The sequence below is a fragment of the Protobothrops mucrosquamatus genome, unplaced genomic scaffold, assembly GCF_001527695.2.
Source record: "Protobothrops mucrosquamatus isolate PMUCROS unplaced genomic scaffold, P.Mucros_1.0 scaffold124, whole genome shotgun sequence".
Taxonomy (NCBI): Eukaryota; Metazoa; Chordata; class Lepidosauria; order Squamata; family Viperidae; genus Protobothrops; species Protobothrops mucrosquamatus.
In genome coordinates, this window is record NW_015386491.1 from 447,072 (window position 1) to 464,402 (window position 17,331).

General features: G+C 39.9%; 1 protein-coding gene across 1 annotated transcript in view; it reads right to left on the reverse strand.

The window, feature by feature from the left end:
• Positions 1-17,331, reverse strand: part of CEP95 (centrosomal protein 95) — a 38,047-nt gene that overhangs the window by 4,771 nt on the left and 15,945 nt on the right. Inside the window, exons 9-17 of the mRNA XM_015812968.1 lie at positions 16,728-16,800; positions 14,865-14,947; positions 13,268-13,386; positions 11,663-11,786; positions 9,232-9,346; positions 8,434-8,615; positions 5,838-5,930; positions 4,024-4,174; positions 916-1,076 (exon numbers count right to left, since the gene is read on the reverse strand). Of these exons, the coding sequence (XP_015668454.1) occupies positions 916-1,076; positions 4,024-4,174; positions 5,838-5,930; positions 8,434-8,615; positions 9,232-9,346; positions 11,663-11,786; positions 13,268-13,386; positions 14,865-14,947; positions 16,728-16,800 (1,101 nt within the window). The remainder of the gene's footprint in view (positions 1-915; positions 1,077-4,023; positions 4,175-5,837; positions 5,931-8,433; positions 8,616-9,231; positions 9,347-11,662; positions 11,787-13,267; positions 13,387-14,864; positions 14,948-16,727; positions 16,801-17,331) is intronic.

Here is a 17,331-nt window from a genome sequence, read left to right on the forward strand (position 1 = left end):
AGTAATTCAAGGTGGCAAACATACTCATATCCTTCCTCCTCCTCCTATTTTCCCCACAACAACAACCCAGTCTATTTCTCCCCACTTTCCCCTTTCAAGCTACTCCCTGTGCTTTCATCGGGACTTGTAATCCATTTTCTCCATTACTGCTCCCCCATTTCCTTCCTTTTTCAATGTCATAAAGTCATTGAGTGACATCAGCCTAGAAGAATAAAGCTCCGGTGGAATGAAAAATCTCAAGACCCTCCTAGAGTCACTGAAAAATATACTGGCCAGTTCATTGCCTTTAATAATGTGCCAAAAATAAATAAATAAATAAATTAGGTGTACCACCAATACAAGGAGTCCTCAACTTATGACCAAAATTGAGCCCCAAATTTATGTTGCTAAACAAGACAGTGGTTAAGTGAGCTTTGCTCCATTTTAGGACCTTTCTTGCCACTGTTGTTAAGTGAATCACTGCAACTGGTAAAGTTAGTAACACGGTTGCTAAGTGAATCTGGCTTCCCCATTGACCTTGCTTGTCAGAAAGTCGCAAAAGGGGATCACGTGATCCCGGGACACTGCAAATATGAGTCGGTTGCCAAGAGTCTGAATTTTGATCACGTGACCAAGGGGATGCTGCAATGGCCGTTATATATATGAGTGCTTTTTGAACACCCTGTCAGCCTAAATATGGGAGAGAGAGAAGTCTTTTATATATATATAAATAAAACGGTCGCAAGTCGCTTTTTTTCAATATTGTAACTCTGAACAGTCACTAAACAAACTGTCGCAAGCTGAGGACTACTTGTAGTCCCGGCTGATGCGTGGGACCTTCGTCCCATGTTTGTATCTTTTAGCCACTGCTGGCACATTTTTTTTGCGCCTCCCTTTTGAAAGGCCGTGACTCTCTCAAGCCTGCAGATAACTCACTTCGTTCTGCAGTTTCCACTGGTTCCCTTCTCTGGGAGGCTTGAATCGCTCTATTTGGGAGAGCTGCTGCTGCCACATCTTGTTCATCGTCGGATGAGAAATGTTCATGTGAGGAAAGTCTTTGAGGAGTAAAGGCAAGAGATCGTTCTCTTTGACTTTCACTGAAAGAAAGAGACAGACCTAAAGCAATGAACGGCTGAAAAGTGGGCCTTGTGCTTTGAGCTGCCATTAAAAAGAAGCTCCCTTCCCCATCCTGGAGCCGCCATGATTGGAGAAGGCGGGATTAAGCTTACTGTTATACAAATTAATGGTCATGCGTGTCACATTACTCAATTTAACATTCTTGCTTATAAACTGTAGATATGTGTAAATACATCTAAACAGGTCTGCTTACTTTAGGCTAGGACAGGGGTAGGCAACCTTGGCTCTTTTATGACTCGTGGACTTCAACTCCCAGAATTCCTGAGCCAGCCATGCTGAGGGGAAAGGGAGAGGTTTCCAAGCTGGGCTATGCTGGCTCAGGAATTCTGGGAGTTGAAGTCCATGAGTCATAAAAGAGCCAAGGTTGCCTACCCCTGGGCTAGGAGCTATAACTAGATTTAAAAGGATTAGAAAAATATTATTTGTATTCCCCCTTGGTGGTGAACATATCCAACACAGTTTCCTCTCTTATTTTCCCCACAACAACATCCCTGTGAGGTGAGATGGGCTGAGAGAGAGGGACTGGCCCAGCCAGCTTACATGGCTAAGGGTAGAACACAGTCTCCCATTTTCCAGCCTTGACCACTAGAACAGGGGTGTCCAACCTTGGCAATTTTAAGACTTGTGGACTTCAATTCAACATGAATGTCTGCGAAATTCTGGGAGTTGAAGTCCACAGGTCTTAAAGTTGCCAAGGTTGGACACCTTTGCACTAGACCAGACCAAACTGGCTCCTATATTTATCACACAGACATGTTTTGAGAGCAGAGAAATGATTGCGTGCCATCAAGTCGTGTTGAATCCTAGCGACCAGATAGATTTTCTTCAGGATGCTCTGCTTCTAACTTGATCTTTCAAATCTTTCAACAAGAAAACAATCAGCACTAAATTATTTTTAAAAAGGTTTTTATATTCTGCTCTAGCTCTTTACTGGAATATTGGCCAGCTCTATAATTACAATTGTACCCTATCTAAGGGAATATAGCAGCTGAGAATTATCCTTGCTTCACCAGTCTCATCTGTAATGAGAAATAGCTACCACTGGTGAATTTATGCCCATATTTTCCCAAACAGTAATAATGATACATACTTGGATTCAAAAAGACCTTCTAATCCTGAACCAAGAAAAACAGTTTTAGGAGCCTCTGTAGGCTAAGGCGATATAATTGAGCCCAATAAAACTGACAAAAAGACATTGAAGGCCAGCCGGAATGCATTAACTGTTTTGCACATCACACTAAACAATAGTTCATTAATTGGTTTGCACATCACACTAAACAATAGTTGTGAAAAGCAGTTTGCCTGATATAAACCATGGTTTACACATGATTCAGTTTGCAAACCCCAACAGCCAAACAAGTCACATTGGTGTTGAAATTCAGTGCATTAATTCTGTTTGAGTCTTTTGAAAATACGTAATTTGTTATCTAATGGTTTTTACTATATTTATGTAATTCTTACAGATGTGGGTTCTTCTTCTTTGAAACCACAACTCCAAATGAGATACTTGACTGTGTTTAAACTAAATACAGACTAAAAATTGTGTTATGTTTGTATGGAAGGTAATATAAATGCCCTAACAGCAATGGCAGAATATTAAAAAAAAAAGAGGAAGAAATCAGTGTGACTTTTCTGCTAAGCGGTAGATAGGGCAGCTGCTTTATCTTAGACCAGGGGTAGGCAATCTTGGCTCTTTTATGACACGTGGACTTCAACTCCCAGAATTCCTGAGCCAGCATGGCTCAGCTTGGAAACCTTTCCCTTTCCCCTCAGCATGGCTGACTCAGGAATTCTGGGAGTTGAAGTCCACGAGTCATAAAAGAGCCAAGGTTGCCTACCCCTGTCTTAGACTCTCTCCTCCATAGATTTGCTCCATCAGTTAAACATCATAAACACATAGAAATATTTAATTAACATGGTCATTGTTAATATTCCTTGTTCTTAGCCTATCTCAAAACAAGCATAGCAGTTCGGTGTAACAGCTGTCATAACATATTACTAAACAATGTTGCATAACAGATGAACAAATCTGAAGTTACTCAGAGTGGGGTTTTTGCACTTCACATACTGGGTGAGAATAAAGCATTCAGGAAAGAATCATTAGGGAGCCCTTGTGGTCTTTTGTAGAATCAATACGTTTTGAAATCAAAGGAGGTAGAATATTTTATTTTTAAGACTGAAATGCTTTGGCTGCTCCTCTTCTTGAATTACCCACACATAATTTTATAGAGCTGAACAGCATTCATGGTTATTTTTTTTATCTGGGTCGAGAGGAGGGGGAGGAGAAGGAAAGGAAAAAGAAAAGAAAAAGGAAGGAAAGGAAAGGTAGTTGGAATGCTCTGCTTGGGGAAGCACTGATTTGAAAGCAATATCGCAAGGGTCCTCAAACTTGGCCACTTTAAGACTTGTGGACTTCAACTCCCAGAATTCCCCAGCCAGCACCCCTGCGATATACCAATCAGGTGACAGACTAAACCAGGGGTAGGCAACCTTGGCTCTTTTATGACTCGTGGACTTCAACTCCCAGAATTCCTGAGCCAGCCATGCTGGGGGGAAAAAGAGAGGTTTCCAAGATGAGCCATGCTGGCTCAGGAATTCTGGGAGTTGAAGTCCACGAGTCATAAAAGAGCCAAGGTTGCCTACCCCTGGACTAAACTAAAGAGAACTAACAAAGAATTGCACCCAGGGAAGCTCAGCCTTCCTCGTGACCTTGAGGAAATAGCTGGATAAAAGGCTCCCTAAACTCTCTGCTCCCCTTGCCCAGGTCTAAGACATATGGAGGCAATCAGAAAAGTGTTTTTCACAGCTATACATGGCTAAAATGCCAGTGATCTTGGCCCACGGACTGAAAGAACGTGCTTTCAGAGGCTGCCAGGCTCTCTACCAAGAAAGGGGTTCAGTTCTTACTTGGAGCTGCTTTTTTTGGCTTCGCAAACCCTCCTCTTGAAATCCTCTGGTTGAGTTTGGAATGCCGAGGTATAGTTTTTCGAGAATAAATCTTTGCTGCATGTGAGATTCTTGGAGTTTCTTTAAGCACGTTCTCTTTGTATTTTTGCTCCTCGATGCAAACACACACAGAACAAATAGTTAGTGGATCACTCGTCATTCCAGTACGGGCAGATCCTAATGACAGCTCAAGATTCATATAGAAAGAGGCAAACCCAAAGTGCAAGAAGAGGCTGGTGACTTTCTGTTCATCAGACATTTAAGCTATCCAATGGCTGATTAATGTGGCTATGTGTCTTTAAGATGAAAGCCCAAAGATATAATCCTAAAAGGCAGAAAGGCCTCACTTCACACTAACCAAAAGCACATCTTGGCCTTGTCCAGGTATAGAACAGCTTATTCCCCCATCTTCAAATATCTGGTTTGGAGCCAAAGATATCACCATCCTCCATTTCACACAGACAAAGACTCCTGTATTTGTTTCCTCCCAGAGTTTTCCAGAATGGCTACTGTCTCTTTTGGAGGCAAAAATATATATAAGACCGGGTCTTTTTTTCGGGGAAACACAGTATCATCATATCTGTGGTATCTTTCTATCTATTAAATGAACAGTGAATTATTTCCATTTTAAATCAGATAACTGGTGACAGTCCAAGTGGCATTTTACTACAGAAAATAATGCTAAGTCTCCGGCCATCTTCTAAAAGTGACTGTTTTTCTGGCTCTGATCCCAGAGACAACCTATTACTAACCACATCTGCTCAGAGTCATCACAGATAGGAGAATGTCTTTCCCATAATCTTTAAGGGCCTAAAATTCTTCATCTATAAAAGTTTTTTAAAAATTTAGGTGAAAAATGTTAGGCCCTTACGGATTATTTTTATAGCTAAAAAACTAAAATCTGTATAAAAGGAAACACAATGTATGTTGAAAAATCAAATCTAGAATTTTATCCTTCTCCTTTAAAAAAAACCACTACGAATAAGCAGTTACTCATACTGGGCTCTATGGATCTCGATTCCAGCAAACAAAATTTATGACCAAGTCACATCCGTGATCCAGATATGACTGGATCTTTCTAGAATTTAACACAGGGTGAAAATACAATCAATGTGAAGTGCACACTTTGAAAAACAGGACCTCCTTCCCAAGAGTCTCAGGAAAACTGATCTGTTTGATTTGTCTGAGATAGACAAAATGGTGGCCACTTCAGGTAGTCTTCAACTTACGACCACAATTGGGAATAGAATTACTGTTACTAAACAAGGCAGTTATTAAGTGAGGCGCATCCGATTTTATGACCTTTTTTGCCACGGTTCTTAAGTGAATTATCGCTGTTGCTAAGCGAGTCAGGGTGTCGTTAAACAAATCCAACTTTCCCCATTGACTTTTGGTTGTCAGAAGCTAGATGGGAAGGTCACAAATGGAGACCACGGTTGGTCCCGGGATGCTGCAACCTTCGTCAATAAATGCCAGTGGCCAAGCGCCTGAGTTCTGAACATAGGGCTGCTGCAATGGTTGTAAGTCTGAGGACACTTTTTTTCAATGCCCTTGTAACGTCAAACGGTCACTAAGTGAACGGTTGTAAATTGAGGATAGCCCGTATTTAAAGTTCTGCTGAGGTAAATTTGGTGGGGAGAAAACCCTCACCAAAATTTAAATATATGAGAGTTGACTTAGTGCAAAAGTTGCCCTTCAGATATTAATGTTCTAAACAATATTTAGTGTTAAAAAGAAGTGCACAGAACTATCAGCACATTTCTTCTGCATCTTACCATTTCCTGAGCCTTTGCTTTTATCGTTGCAAGTTCCAGTCTTTCGCTAGCTTCATATGCTCTTAGCTCTTCATCATAAGCTTTACTCAGATGCTAGAAGACACAATAAAGTCCGAATGTTGTCTGTAACAATTTATTCTCTTATGAAACATGCCTTTTGATAATTCTATTCTCATAGCAGTTCACAAACTAATTTTTTAAGAAATCAGGAGCTCCATTTAATATGGCTTCTATGCCTGGGGTCCCCAACCCCCGGTCCGTGGACCGGTACCAGGCTGCGGCATGCCAGCAACCGGTCCGCACAAACAAGCAAAACCCCATCAATGGGATGCAGGAAGCACACAAAACCACACACTTCCGGTCCATGGGAAAACCTCTCTCCATGGGACCGGTCCCTGGTGCCCAAAAGGTTGGGAACCTCTGTTCTAGGCTATTGAAACTTAACATATTCAGATTCAGTGGTTCAGCTGCAGTTCTAGAACAAAAAACTCAGCTAACATACTGAAAGAGCAATTAATGTCTGAAAGCTTCAGAGCCAAAAAATAAGACAAGCTCTCTCTATTTTTTTTTAAATACCTAAGGAAATTAAAAAGGATCCAAGAAAGATAAAAGTGAATATTAAGGCTACCCCTTCACTATTTCTACCCATCTAAATTTAGAAGATAGGAGAAAATATAAATTTGAAATACATGGACGTGGATCTACAATAAAAGATGCTGTTCAGATAAAGTTACAAACCAAGCCTGGAGTTATAAGAACTGATCTTAAATATTGACAGAAATATCCTAGTTTTGTATTAATTTTTATTTATTAAATTTATATGCCGCCCATCTCGCAGTTTGGGGAAACTCTAGGCAGCTATGACTCAGAAGGTTTTTTTCTTCAAGTGGATGTGATCAGTGGCCGATCTCAGTGAGGAGATTAGCCCTCAATAGGCAGATTTCTGAGCCACAGGTAGGGACTCCTAGAGATTCATTCAATAAAACAAATAAGAGGACTTGCACTTTTGCTTCTTGCAGTCATTCTACCTATACTCTAATTTTGTCACTTTTCTTTTCCTCCCTGTCTGTTTTTTTACCCAAGTTTCTCCACTGGCATTTCCAAAAGTGTCTAGTTTATATTAAGAATCTCTAATCACCTTTGTATCCTTTAGTAATTCTTTCAGCCTTTCATCTAGAACAGTGATGGCGAACCTTTTAGAGACCGAGTGGCCAAACTGCAACCCCAAACCCACTTATGCATCGTCGGGTGCTGGGTGGGTGTGGCCCATTGGGTGGGCGTGGCCCATTGGATGGGCGTGGCTGCGGTGGTAACGGCAGACTGGGTGGGACTAAAAAATTCAATTAATCAATTCCAACTTTGCAAGATCTTTTTTTTTCCCGCGAGAAGTTGAAATTGACTGATTGGTTGAACTTTTTTTTTTTTTTTGCACATGGCGGTGGAGGCCTAAAGCGAAAAAGTTTTATAAAACCCAGCTGAAGGCCTAGGACTGGGGCGACGGCACGCGTGCCCACAGAGAGGGCTCTGCGTGCTGCCTCTGGCACCCGTGCCATAGGTTCGCCACCACTGATCTAGAACAATCCAATTAATCATGCTTTTGGATCCATGCCTTTTCCATGTGCACGTGTTGAGACTTACACTGAAACCACATAGTTGAAAAAAATGCCATTTTTCTACAATGAATGATCAGTTTCATTCAAGGCTGTGCTTCCAAATGGCGTGATCACTTTTTATGTACTCTTTTGTCTCATTCCAACTAACTATTCATGTCACCTAATAAAATATTTTTCCTCCTTGGATCATTTCCATTCAGAACACTCAGCAATGTTTCCAAACTTATTTCTGGTTCTTCTACTATCATCACTCACTGGACAGTAACTTTTTTCTCATGCCCGTCCACAACAATTGAGATGACACCAATTGCATACTTTCCAGTATACTTTTCAGCCCAGTCAATTCTGTACTTTGACTTCCCTGTATGATTTTCACAAGATTGGACCATTTACATTCCGATCCTTGACATCTTTCCCAATTCTTCATTTCCCAAATGTACAATGTATCTATTTTTATTTTATTCATTCTTCCAGGCTCTTAGTTGTAGTCTTCGGTTTGCCATAGTCATCAGTAGATGGCCAATAAATATTGATCTCAGCTACCACCCCCCATGACTTTGGTCAATCAGATATGATAAACTAGCTTTACCAGGTTGCTAGCTTTAACCATATCCATGCCCTATGCAACATTCCCTCCCATCAGCAAGGACAATACTGGTCAGCTTCAGAGCATTTGGGCCACTATGTTACAAGCAGGCAGTTTTACCCCAAGCAAGTGCATGCTATTCTATGCAACCTCATATATCTAAAGATCATCTATCAAGCCAACATACAATGCTACCAGCCCACCCATTAGGAGGTACGTGTAGCATACTGTCACACTTAGAATGTCTTTTTCTTTTGGAGATGATATAAAACCTCTGAAGTGGAAAAGCAAAAGTTCTTTTCATCCAAGTTCTACTGACCGCTAAGAACATCTATTAATACATTCACTCATTAAGGCATTATTTAGCTGGCCCCATTTCCATTACTGCTGCCATTACCTTTGGTCTTAACTTCCTTTGATCCTGTTCATTTTGCCAACAGATTCGCAACCTTCGTGCTGGCTCTTCTGTATCCTTCTGGGGTGGACTATCAGATATATATGATGGTTGATAATTAGACGGAGGTGGGGAAGCAGAAAATGACCGTCGCCTACTGGGTCCTTTCCTTGGACGGCGAACATCTATGAAATAAACAAACTTTGGACAGGTCTACCACAATTAGGTTTTTTTAAAAAAAACAAGGGATCATGAAGGGCTTTTCAATAAATTTCAGAAGCTCTGTTTCTAAAGCTTGTCCTGTCATGTTTTTGGGATCTGATATGGATTGCCTTGTATTACATTCAATCAGATACAGCTTTGGAAAAAAGTACCTTTGAGAGACAATTATGACCTGGATGACTGAGAATCTCCATAGCCAATCAGAGATACTTTTTTTTTTAGCAACTAGATTCAGGCTCTTTGTAAAGTTATTGTTTTTAAACTCTTGAGTTAGCACAATTCCCAACAGTGCTCAAACCCCTCAGTTCAGCTATTGTGACACCCATTATACAAAGAAATCTCTTCAATCTAGCACTTTCTAGAAGGTGTTACTATGACAATTCTCAGAAGTCTTAGCTAGCATGGTCAACAGGAATTATGGAAGCTGTAGCTCTGATAGCTAAAGAGGGGATCAGGTCAAGGAAAGATGCTAGATGATAGGCAGGTATGTAGTTATTTTCCATTCCTGGTGGAAATTATATGTGCCAACATAGAACAATACAATTTGCTCATTAATATATGTCATGTTCCGAATGTTACCTGATTGTTGTTTGGTTTGGCGATAGTCCATGATGCTATCACTGTGTTGAGAAAGGGTATCCTCATCAGCCGACAACTCGTCCCGGCTTTGTTCACCCAAAGCGTGCTTTAACATCTGTGATTTTTTTTTTTAAAAAATTGCTTTATCTGTTCAGAGTTCCTTCCAAAGTAATCTTCCATGATTTTACATACAAAACATTCGCTTTTAATCACGAAAAATAATTAAGTACACAAAGTCTAATATTTACTTCAAACACTCCAGATCACCACTTTGTGCCACCAATTGTAGGCCTAATCTGCACAAGCTGATAGAATCCTACAGTGCCAAGAGATACTAAAAAGTACCCTTAATAGTACTATTACTATTGCACTATTAAAGACCCCAGCAAAAAGATTCTACCGTATATTATTTATGCTTGCTAGAGTGAAAATCCCTTCAAGTAAGAAACTAGTATGCAAGGTTTATTTAGTCCATTCCTTGTTGTTCCAATTTACACAGGGAAGTATTTTTTTCCTGTCTTTCTCTTCTTTTGCTGAAGATTGATGTTTAGAAAGGTGAACTCAAACTTAAAAGTATGAAGCCGGATATTGCATTTAATCAAGCAGGACTTGAGTATCTCCTTCTATTGTATTTAAGCCAAGCCTATATTCAGAACCTTTTCGGTACCGGCTGATAATATGATTCTTATAAACATATAATAACCTTGAACGTCCTTTCCAAACATTTCTTTCTGCACAATACAATTTAGCAAGGAGAAATGGCAAATTCATTCTGCACAAAGGTCAGTTTAGCAGATTGATAAAAATGAGCAAAAGAGCCATGTTACATAGAAATAAATACATAATAGGTATTATTTATTTGTTTGTTTCAACCATCTTTGGATATTAGGGAACTGAGACCTTCTGATACACTACCAGGCAATGGGAAATAAATACTTTGTATAGAATAGAATAGAATAGAATAGAATAGAATAGAATAGAATAGAATAGAATAGAATAGAATAGAATAGAATAGAAGCTGGAAGGGACCTTGGTGGTCATCTAGTCCAATCCCCTGCTCAGGCAGGAAACCCTATACCATTTCAGACAAATGGTTGTCCAGTCTCTTCTTAAAAACTTCCAGTGTTGGAGCATTCACAACTTCTGGAGGCGGGGTTGTTAATCCCTATAATATGCAATTCCCTTTCTTGACTTCAAAATGAGAGGCACTACAAACTTAGACAATTTGCACAATGGAGGGAGAATGTAGGGATTCCTACTACCAAACAGAATCAATACCCAGATGGCTTCCATAATTTTATAAAGGAGCTTTCATAACTATTTTTTTTTTTACTAAATATAACCATCTGGCTAGATGTTGTTCTTGGCTGTGGAACTGGCCATTTTCAGATCAGGTGAAGAAATAACAAAACAGATGGTTGAACAGAGAAAAAAAAAAGCCTGATACAGCACAGTAAGGAAAATGTCCATGCCACTGTAGATATGTCCAGTGGTAGATAGTTGGTGGTAAATGGTAGGAATTCTGGAAGCCAGAAAAGTCCAGCTTTAATGGAAACAACTCCTTGCCTGTTAATCCCTCAACATGTTGTTGTACTAAAGAGCTACCACATTGCAATCATTTGCTTGGGGTCAGAGGTCACAGTCGGTGGCTTCTTAGGTTGCGCCTCAAGTACTTAATCTGAGGAGGAAAGATGGGGCTGTGAAGAAATATGGAGACTCAAGAATGCAGACACTGCTTTAGAATCTGGAGCCAAGAGGGGGAAAAAAAATCCTTGATCCTTCCTAGAAAGAAACCCTGACTTTTCCCTAACCTTTTTCCAGTTGGCTCTGTCCCCTCTGCTGACCATGAATCCCACAACAGGCTACGCTAGAAACCAATCTGCAATTCACAAATCACACTAAGAAAAACGAAACAAAACAAAACATAGGATGACATATTTTGAGGTGTGATTTCAGTTAACCTGTTCCAGTAGGCATTTCCCCCCCCTTCCAAACAATGCAGGAGTCAGTGGGTTAGTCAGCCTTGGGTAAAAGGCACCCACAACAGCAAACCCAGGGAAAACCTGGCAATCAATCGAAGGCAGATCAAGGGTCAGTTTGAGGTGAAATGACAGCCGACCCAGGCAAATGCCGAAATTGTTATTGTGTCCATTCTCATTAAGAGATGCCCAGACACCGCATCAAATCTACAACTGCCACCACAAGCCTGCTATGATTTTAGTGCAATAAAATAAAGGATGATGTCTCCTAATTATTTTATTGTGAATACTGGATTATTCTGGAGAAAAGTTATTTCTGTAAAGAGTAACAATCCTGAGCCTTAAAGAGTATGATTGCAGGATCCCAAATTGGCTTGATCTCTACCTGCTTAGCTTCAGTCATGTTGCTCGTTGGGTTAGCACAATACCAAGAATAGTTGGCATTAACTTACCGTATCCAGTTCATTCAGCCTGCGGGAGAGTTTCTCTGACATTTCAGAGATTTTTGCCTTTGCTCGTCTATGGGGAAGAGAATCTTCTACAAAAGAGTCTGCCAGAGCAGGACGTTCATTCTGACTGGGAAATCAGAGTAAAACATAATTAAATAACACACATACACACATGGGGGGGGGGGGAAGAGTATGTGGGAGTGCAAAGTAGACCACAGTTTACAAAAGTCAGCTGAAAGTCAAGCCCAGGTACTAATATTAAGGACAGTAGAACCTGAGCTGCATTTTGGCAGTATCAAAAACATTCACCAATAGGTCCCAGTAGATCAGTGTTACTCAACCTTGACAATTTTAAGGCATGTGGACTTCAATTCCCAAAATTTCACAGCCAGCAATGCTGGCTGTGGAATTCTGGGAGTTGAAGTCCACATGCCTTAAAATTGTCAAGGTTGAGAAACACTGCAGTAGATACACAGCTGTAACTCTATGCTAGTTCCATAAATGGTAGGCCTGGTGATTGAAGAAATAATATTCAATGCACATCTATGAGCTTTAAGATGAACACTGAAAGTGTACAAATGGGATCATCTTAAGCATGTAAGTCAGTGTATGGGGCGCTATCCCTGTTTTTCAAGAGGAAAACAGGAAGATGGGTAAGTAAAAAAGGAGAAAAAGAGAGAGAGAGAAGAGGAATTGAAAGGAAAAAAAATAAAAATGAACATTAAAAAACCCAATAAGAACATTATTGTAATTCAGTTTTGTCTTTTGGAGGCTTAAGCTCAGTTTCTTCTTTTAACTGTTCTTCAGGCAAGCCGCCCAGATGGGCAGGCTCCAAACTAAGTGAATAAATAAAACCTCTCTTAATAATACTTCATTGTTCTTTACATTAATGCATCGATTAAAAAATCTTAATGGGGTCGTGTGTTCAAGAGCGTTTTAGAGCCAGCGTAGCATTCAGCCCCGTTCAATAGATGTATTTGACTGTAACCCACTTCTGAAAAACTACTTTTTGCAAAAGGATTTTTTTTATTTATCAAATATAGAGACTACCCATTTCAGTCACAAAGTGACCCTACACGGTGTACAATTAAAAACATAGAAACATAAAAACCACACAAAAATGTATTTCAGTAAAAGAAGGCAGTTAAAGCAATAAATAAAAAGGTGGGGGGACATCAAGGTGCTAACCAAACTCAAGGTTGCATGCATGCAACTCGGCAGAACCAGGTCTTCACATTCTTTCAAAAGGCCATGAGAATGGGGGCCAATCTCACCTCTGGGAGGAGGATATTCCAAAGGGCAGGACAATGGCAGAAAAGGCTCTCTTCCTGGATCCTGCCAGTGGGACTTCTTTAACTCAGGGGTCCCCAACCCCCAGTCTGTAGACCGGCACTGGGCCGTGGCATGCCAGAAACTGGGCCACGCAAAAGGAACCACAGTTAAAGGAACATTATCCTAACTGACATCATCAACTCCCATCATCTTTAGCCAATAGACTGAATGACTTGTAGAACAGTACAAGGTTAAAAGCCCCAGGTTGATGGCAATATATATGAACTTGGAGGAAGAGAGACTCCAAATTCCATTTTGTGTGAAGGAAACACATACCTTTTCCCAATAAACAGATTCCTTTGTTTAGGCCTTGTGGTTTGTATAGGGGTGAACTGAGTAAATCCATTCTCCTTGCAACTCCAGATCGATGTGTGCTGCGAACTCCTGCCTATTTCCTTTGTGGGGGTGGGGGAGAAACTTTCATTCAGACAGCCCGGGATAAATTCAAGATTATAACTGGTGTTAAAAGTAATAAAGATCAGACTGCATAAAGAAAAATTGCCAAATAGAATGACTATGATAATACAGAAAATTAGATATCAGCACCTTTTAAACAACAATATTTACAGCAGGATTACCAAGCCAGAAAGGCATTTATAGTTCGAAACCATCCACATCAATCATTTATACATTAACTGTTCCTTAAAGAAAAAAAAATGGGAAATGCAGTCTTTCAAAAACTCAGCAGTCCCAGATCAAAGTAAAACCAGACATCAGTTTTTTAGAATCACATTTTCATAATGGGAATTGTTTTTATGTATGCTTCCCTAAAAAGAGTTTTCAGTAAAAAAAAAAGATACTACATGACCTCTGAACTAACAGTAAATATTTAAGCTAGGATGATTATAACATTCCAGTTCGTCGTATCAGAGGACCATCATAATAAAGATATACCAAACCAATAAAATATGATCAGACTGACCATCAGCTGCAGTAATGTCAGTATTAATTTGTATTTGAAATATTACTGTAAGCTAGGGTTTGACATACTTGCATTAAACCATAGTTAACCTTATTTAGAAAAATGATCAATTTCTCATTTTTGCAAACAAAATCCTTGATAGATGCAAAAGAAATATAAAATCCTCAGATTAGTTTTCTGCCCATTGTTAGATCTACTTCTAGCTCCTCCTCACCACTAGAATTCTCTGTAGATCGTCACCAACTCCATTCTGCATCTCAAGATCTCTGATCTTCCCTTCCCTCTCAGTACTTAGCCTTTTAAAGGTCTATTAAATGACTTGACTATTCAAGCTTTCTTTCCTATGAGCCTGATATATACTCCTAGAACACTTGCACAGTGCTGTAACTTTTATTTCCATATGCCTCCTTACAGATGAACCTTTTCTGAGAAATTCTGTGCTGAACTCTCGGTCTTCATCTCATGGATTGGACATATCTTTGAATTCTTCTGTCTCATCCTGCATTCTTTCTCAAGATTCCCATTAGAATTTTCAATTTGTAATGTCGGTCAGGAATCAGATGATTCTGCTGATTGGCCAAAAGGAACATATGTCGAAGATGGCAGGTCTCCGCAGGCCTGAGGCCATGGAAAGTTTTACAGGAAATATGTGAGTTAGGCATGTGACCAAAACTACAGGAGCCTTGCTTGGTTATTTTTATTATTTCTATATTTTCTATATCTTATCTGTTGTATGCCAGCTGCATATTATGTAATGAAGTGAAAGCAAAGAAATGTATAAATATCTGCCTGGCACTATGCTCTTAGATTCCTTCCTTCTTGGAGGGACCCGTCTTTATTCAGCTGAATAAACACGTTGGCTTATCATCACAGCCTCACCTGTCAATCTGCATTAATGGTTACCTTGAACACATAACAGATACATCTGTAGGCAACTAAACAATGTGTTACCTTTCCTGCATCATGTGAACTGGCTTGTGGCAACGATTCACTAGTTACACCACCTCCTGTTGCTGATGGTTCAGTTGGAAAATCTGAGCAGAAGTCCAAAGAAATTAACGATAGAAATTAGGTACAGAAATATAGCTGTAAGTTCATTAAATACGAAACATTCACTTATTAGATTTATATAAAAGGCGATGCCCCAAAAACCCAAGGCTTCCACTGAGAAGACATATTTGAGAAAAGTGCAAATGCCTGGAAGATTTCAGTGCTGAAAAACCTGGATGCCTTTGAACAGCAGCCTGAAGATTAGCCTGCAGCTTGGTGTATAAAAACATCGGCGCTATTGTTTTCAAGTGGAATTGGTAACACTGAGGGACTAAGGTAAGGAAGCTAGGCATTGCACAGAATTTTTGTCTGTATTTATTTATTGTTTTCTCCTTTTTCTTTTTTGGTATCGGAATTTGGAGTTCTCTTCTTTTCAGAAAATTATGGTAAATATCTTTCTCACTGCAAGGGACAATACGATTCACCATTATAAAGTTATCTCAATTTACTTGATTAGGGATTTATGAGTCTTCTTTTAAAATAAGGAATTCCAAGAGTATGAGTAAAGACTTGAAACCTTTTATAGGCTGTCATTGATCAAAATGATTGGAAACAAAAGTTTTACTTATAAATCTAATCCAGAGGTCCAAGGGAAGATCTGTTTTCTGTTTATATGCTTGTTAACTAGATTTCTAAAGTGTTTCTCCAACTATAAATACAGTATTGCTAATGTCCAACGAGCAACAGTGTTTGCAAAAATAAAGATGTTATATTAGCAGAAAAATAATTGTAAGAATTAGCACAGCTAAAAATAACTTCATGTTTCTGCCAAAGTCTGCTTTGTTTCCACTGTGGCACAGGGTGCCCTTAGATCAGTGGTGGCGAACCTATGGCACGGGTGCCAGAGGCGGCACTCAGAGCCCCCTCTGTGGGCACACGCGCCATCGCCCAAGTCCTAGGCCTTCAGCTGGGTTTTATAAAATCTTTTCGCTTTAGGCCTCCACTGCCGTGTGAAAAAAAAAAAAAAAATTCAATCAGTCAATTTCAACTTCTCGCGGGGAAAAAAAAGATATTGCAAAGTTGGAATTGATTGATTGAACTTTTTAGTCCCACCGAGTCTGCCATTACCACCGCAGCCAGGCCCACCCAATGGGCCACACCCAGCCAATGGGCCATACCCAGCCAGCACCCAACAATGCATAAGTGGATTTTGGGTTGCAGTTTGGGCACTCGGCCTCTAAAAGGTTCGCCATCACTGCCTTAGATTATGTCCTGACTGACATATCATATTATGCACCTGAGGTTTTTTGAGCAAGCATCTGTTAACTCACTCTTTATGGTTTGTCATTATCTGTGAGTTCACCCATTATAACTTGTTCAAGTGACATAACAAGATTTAGCCCCAGGAACATAACTGTCAGATTTGAGATGGTAATGTTTTGCACAGGAAATTAAGATCTATACTTGCCAGACCTTTACAAAATCTGTAATTCACTTAAACTTGGGGAAGGTGTGAAAACATAACCACAGCTGTCCACTTGACTCAAGAGTGGAAACCTGTTGGATGCTAATGACTATTGCCACAATATGCATGTCCAATTGTCAAGCGTAAAAGAAGGAAGTGTGTAGCAATAACTGGAATGCCACAACTTTTCCCTCCTCACTTAAAATTCTGACATACAAAGTAGAACTTGCTTTAAACATTCCAGTCCACAAGCCTTGAATTCTTACAAGTCTATTCCCATGCTACAAATCAATAGCAATTCAGAGTAGCAAAGAATGTGACTTTGATATAAAAAAAACACTTTAAAGGGCGATTCTTACAAGATGTAGCATCTGGAAAAGACCGGATACCATCTGAAAAAACAGGAGATTCTCGCTCAGGGGGTTCTGCAAGCTATAAAAGAAATGCAACACAAATGAAAAGACACATTAATATATGCTTAATGAGCATAGAGCCCTGGTGGCGCAAGGTTAGAATGCAGTACTGCAGGCTAACTTTGCCCACAGCCAGGAGTTCAATCCTTTAACAGAATAACAATAGAGCTGGAAGGGACCTTGGAAATCTTCTAGCCCAAATCCCCTGCTCAAGCAGGAGACCCTATACCAGGGGTAGTCAACCTTGGCTCTTTTATGACTCATGGACTTCAACTCCCAGAATTCCTGGCTCAGGAATTCTGGGAGTTGAAGTCCATGAGTCATAAAAGAGCCAAGGTTGACTACCCCTGCCCTATACCATTTCAGACAAGTGGCTGTCCAGTCTCTTCTTAAAAACCTTCAGCGATGAATCATCTACAACCTCTGAACGCAAGCTGTTCCACTGATTACAGGTAGCCCTCAATTTACAACCACAATTGAGTCCAAAATTTCTGTTGCTAAGTGAAAGTTAATTTTGCCCCATTTTACAACCTTTCTTGCCACAGTTGTT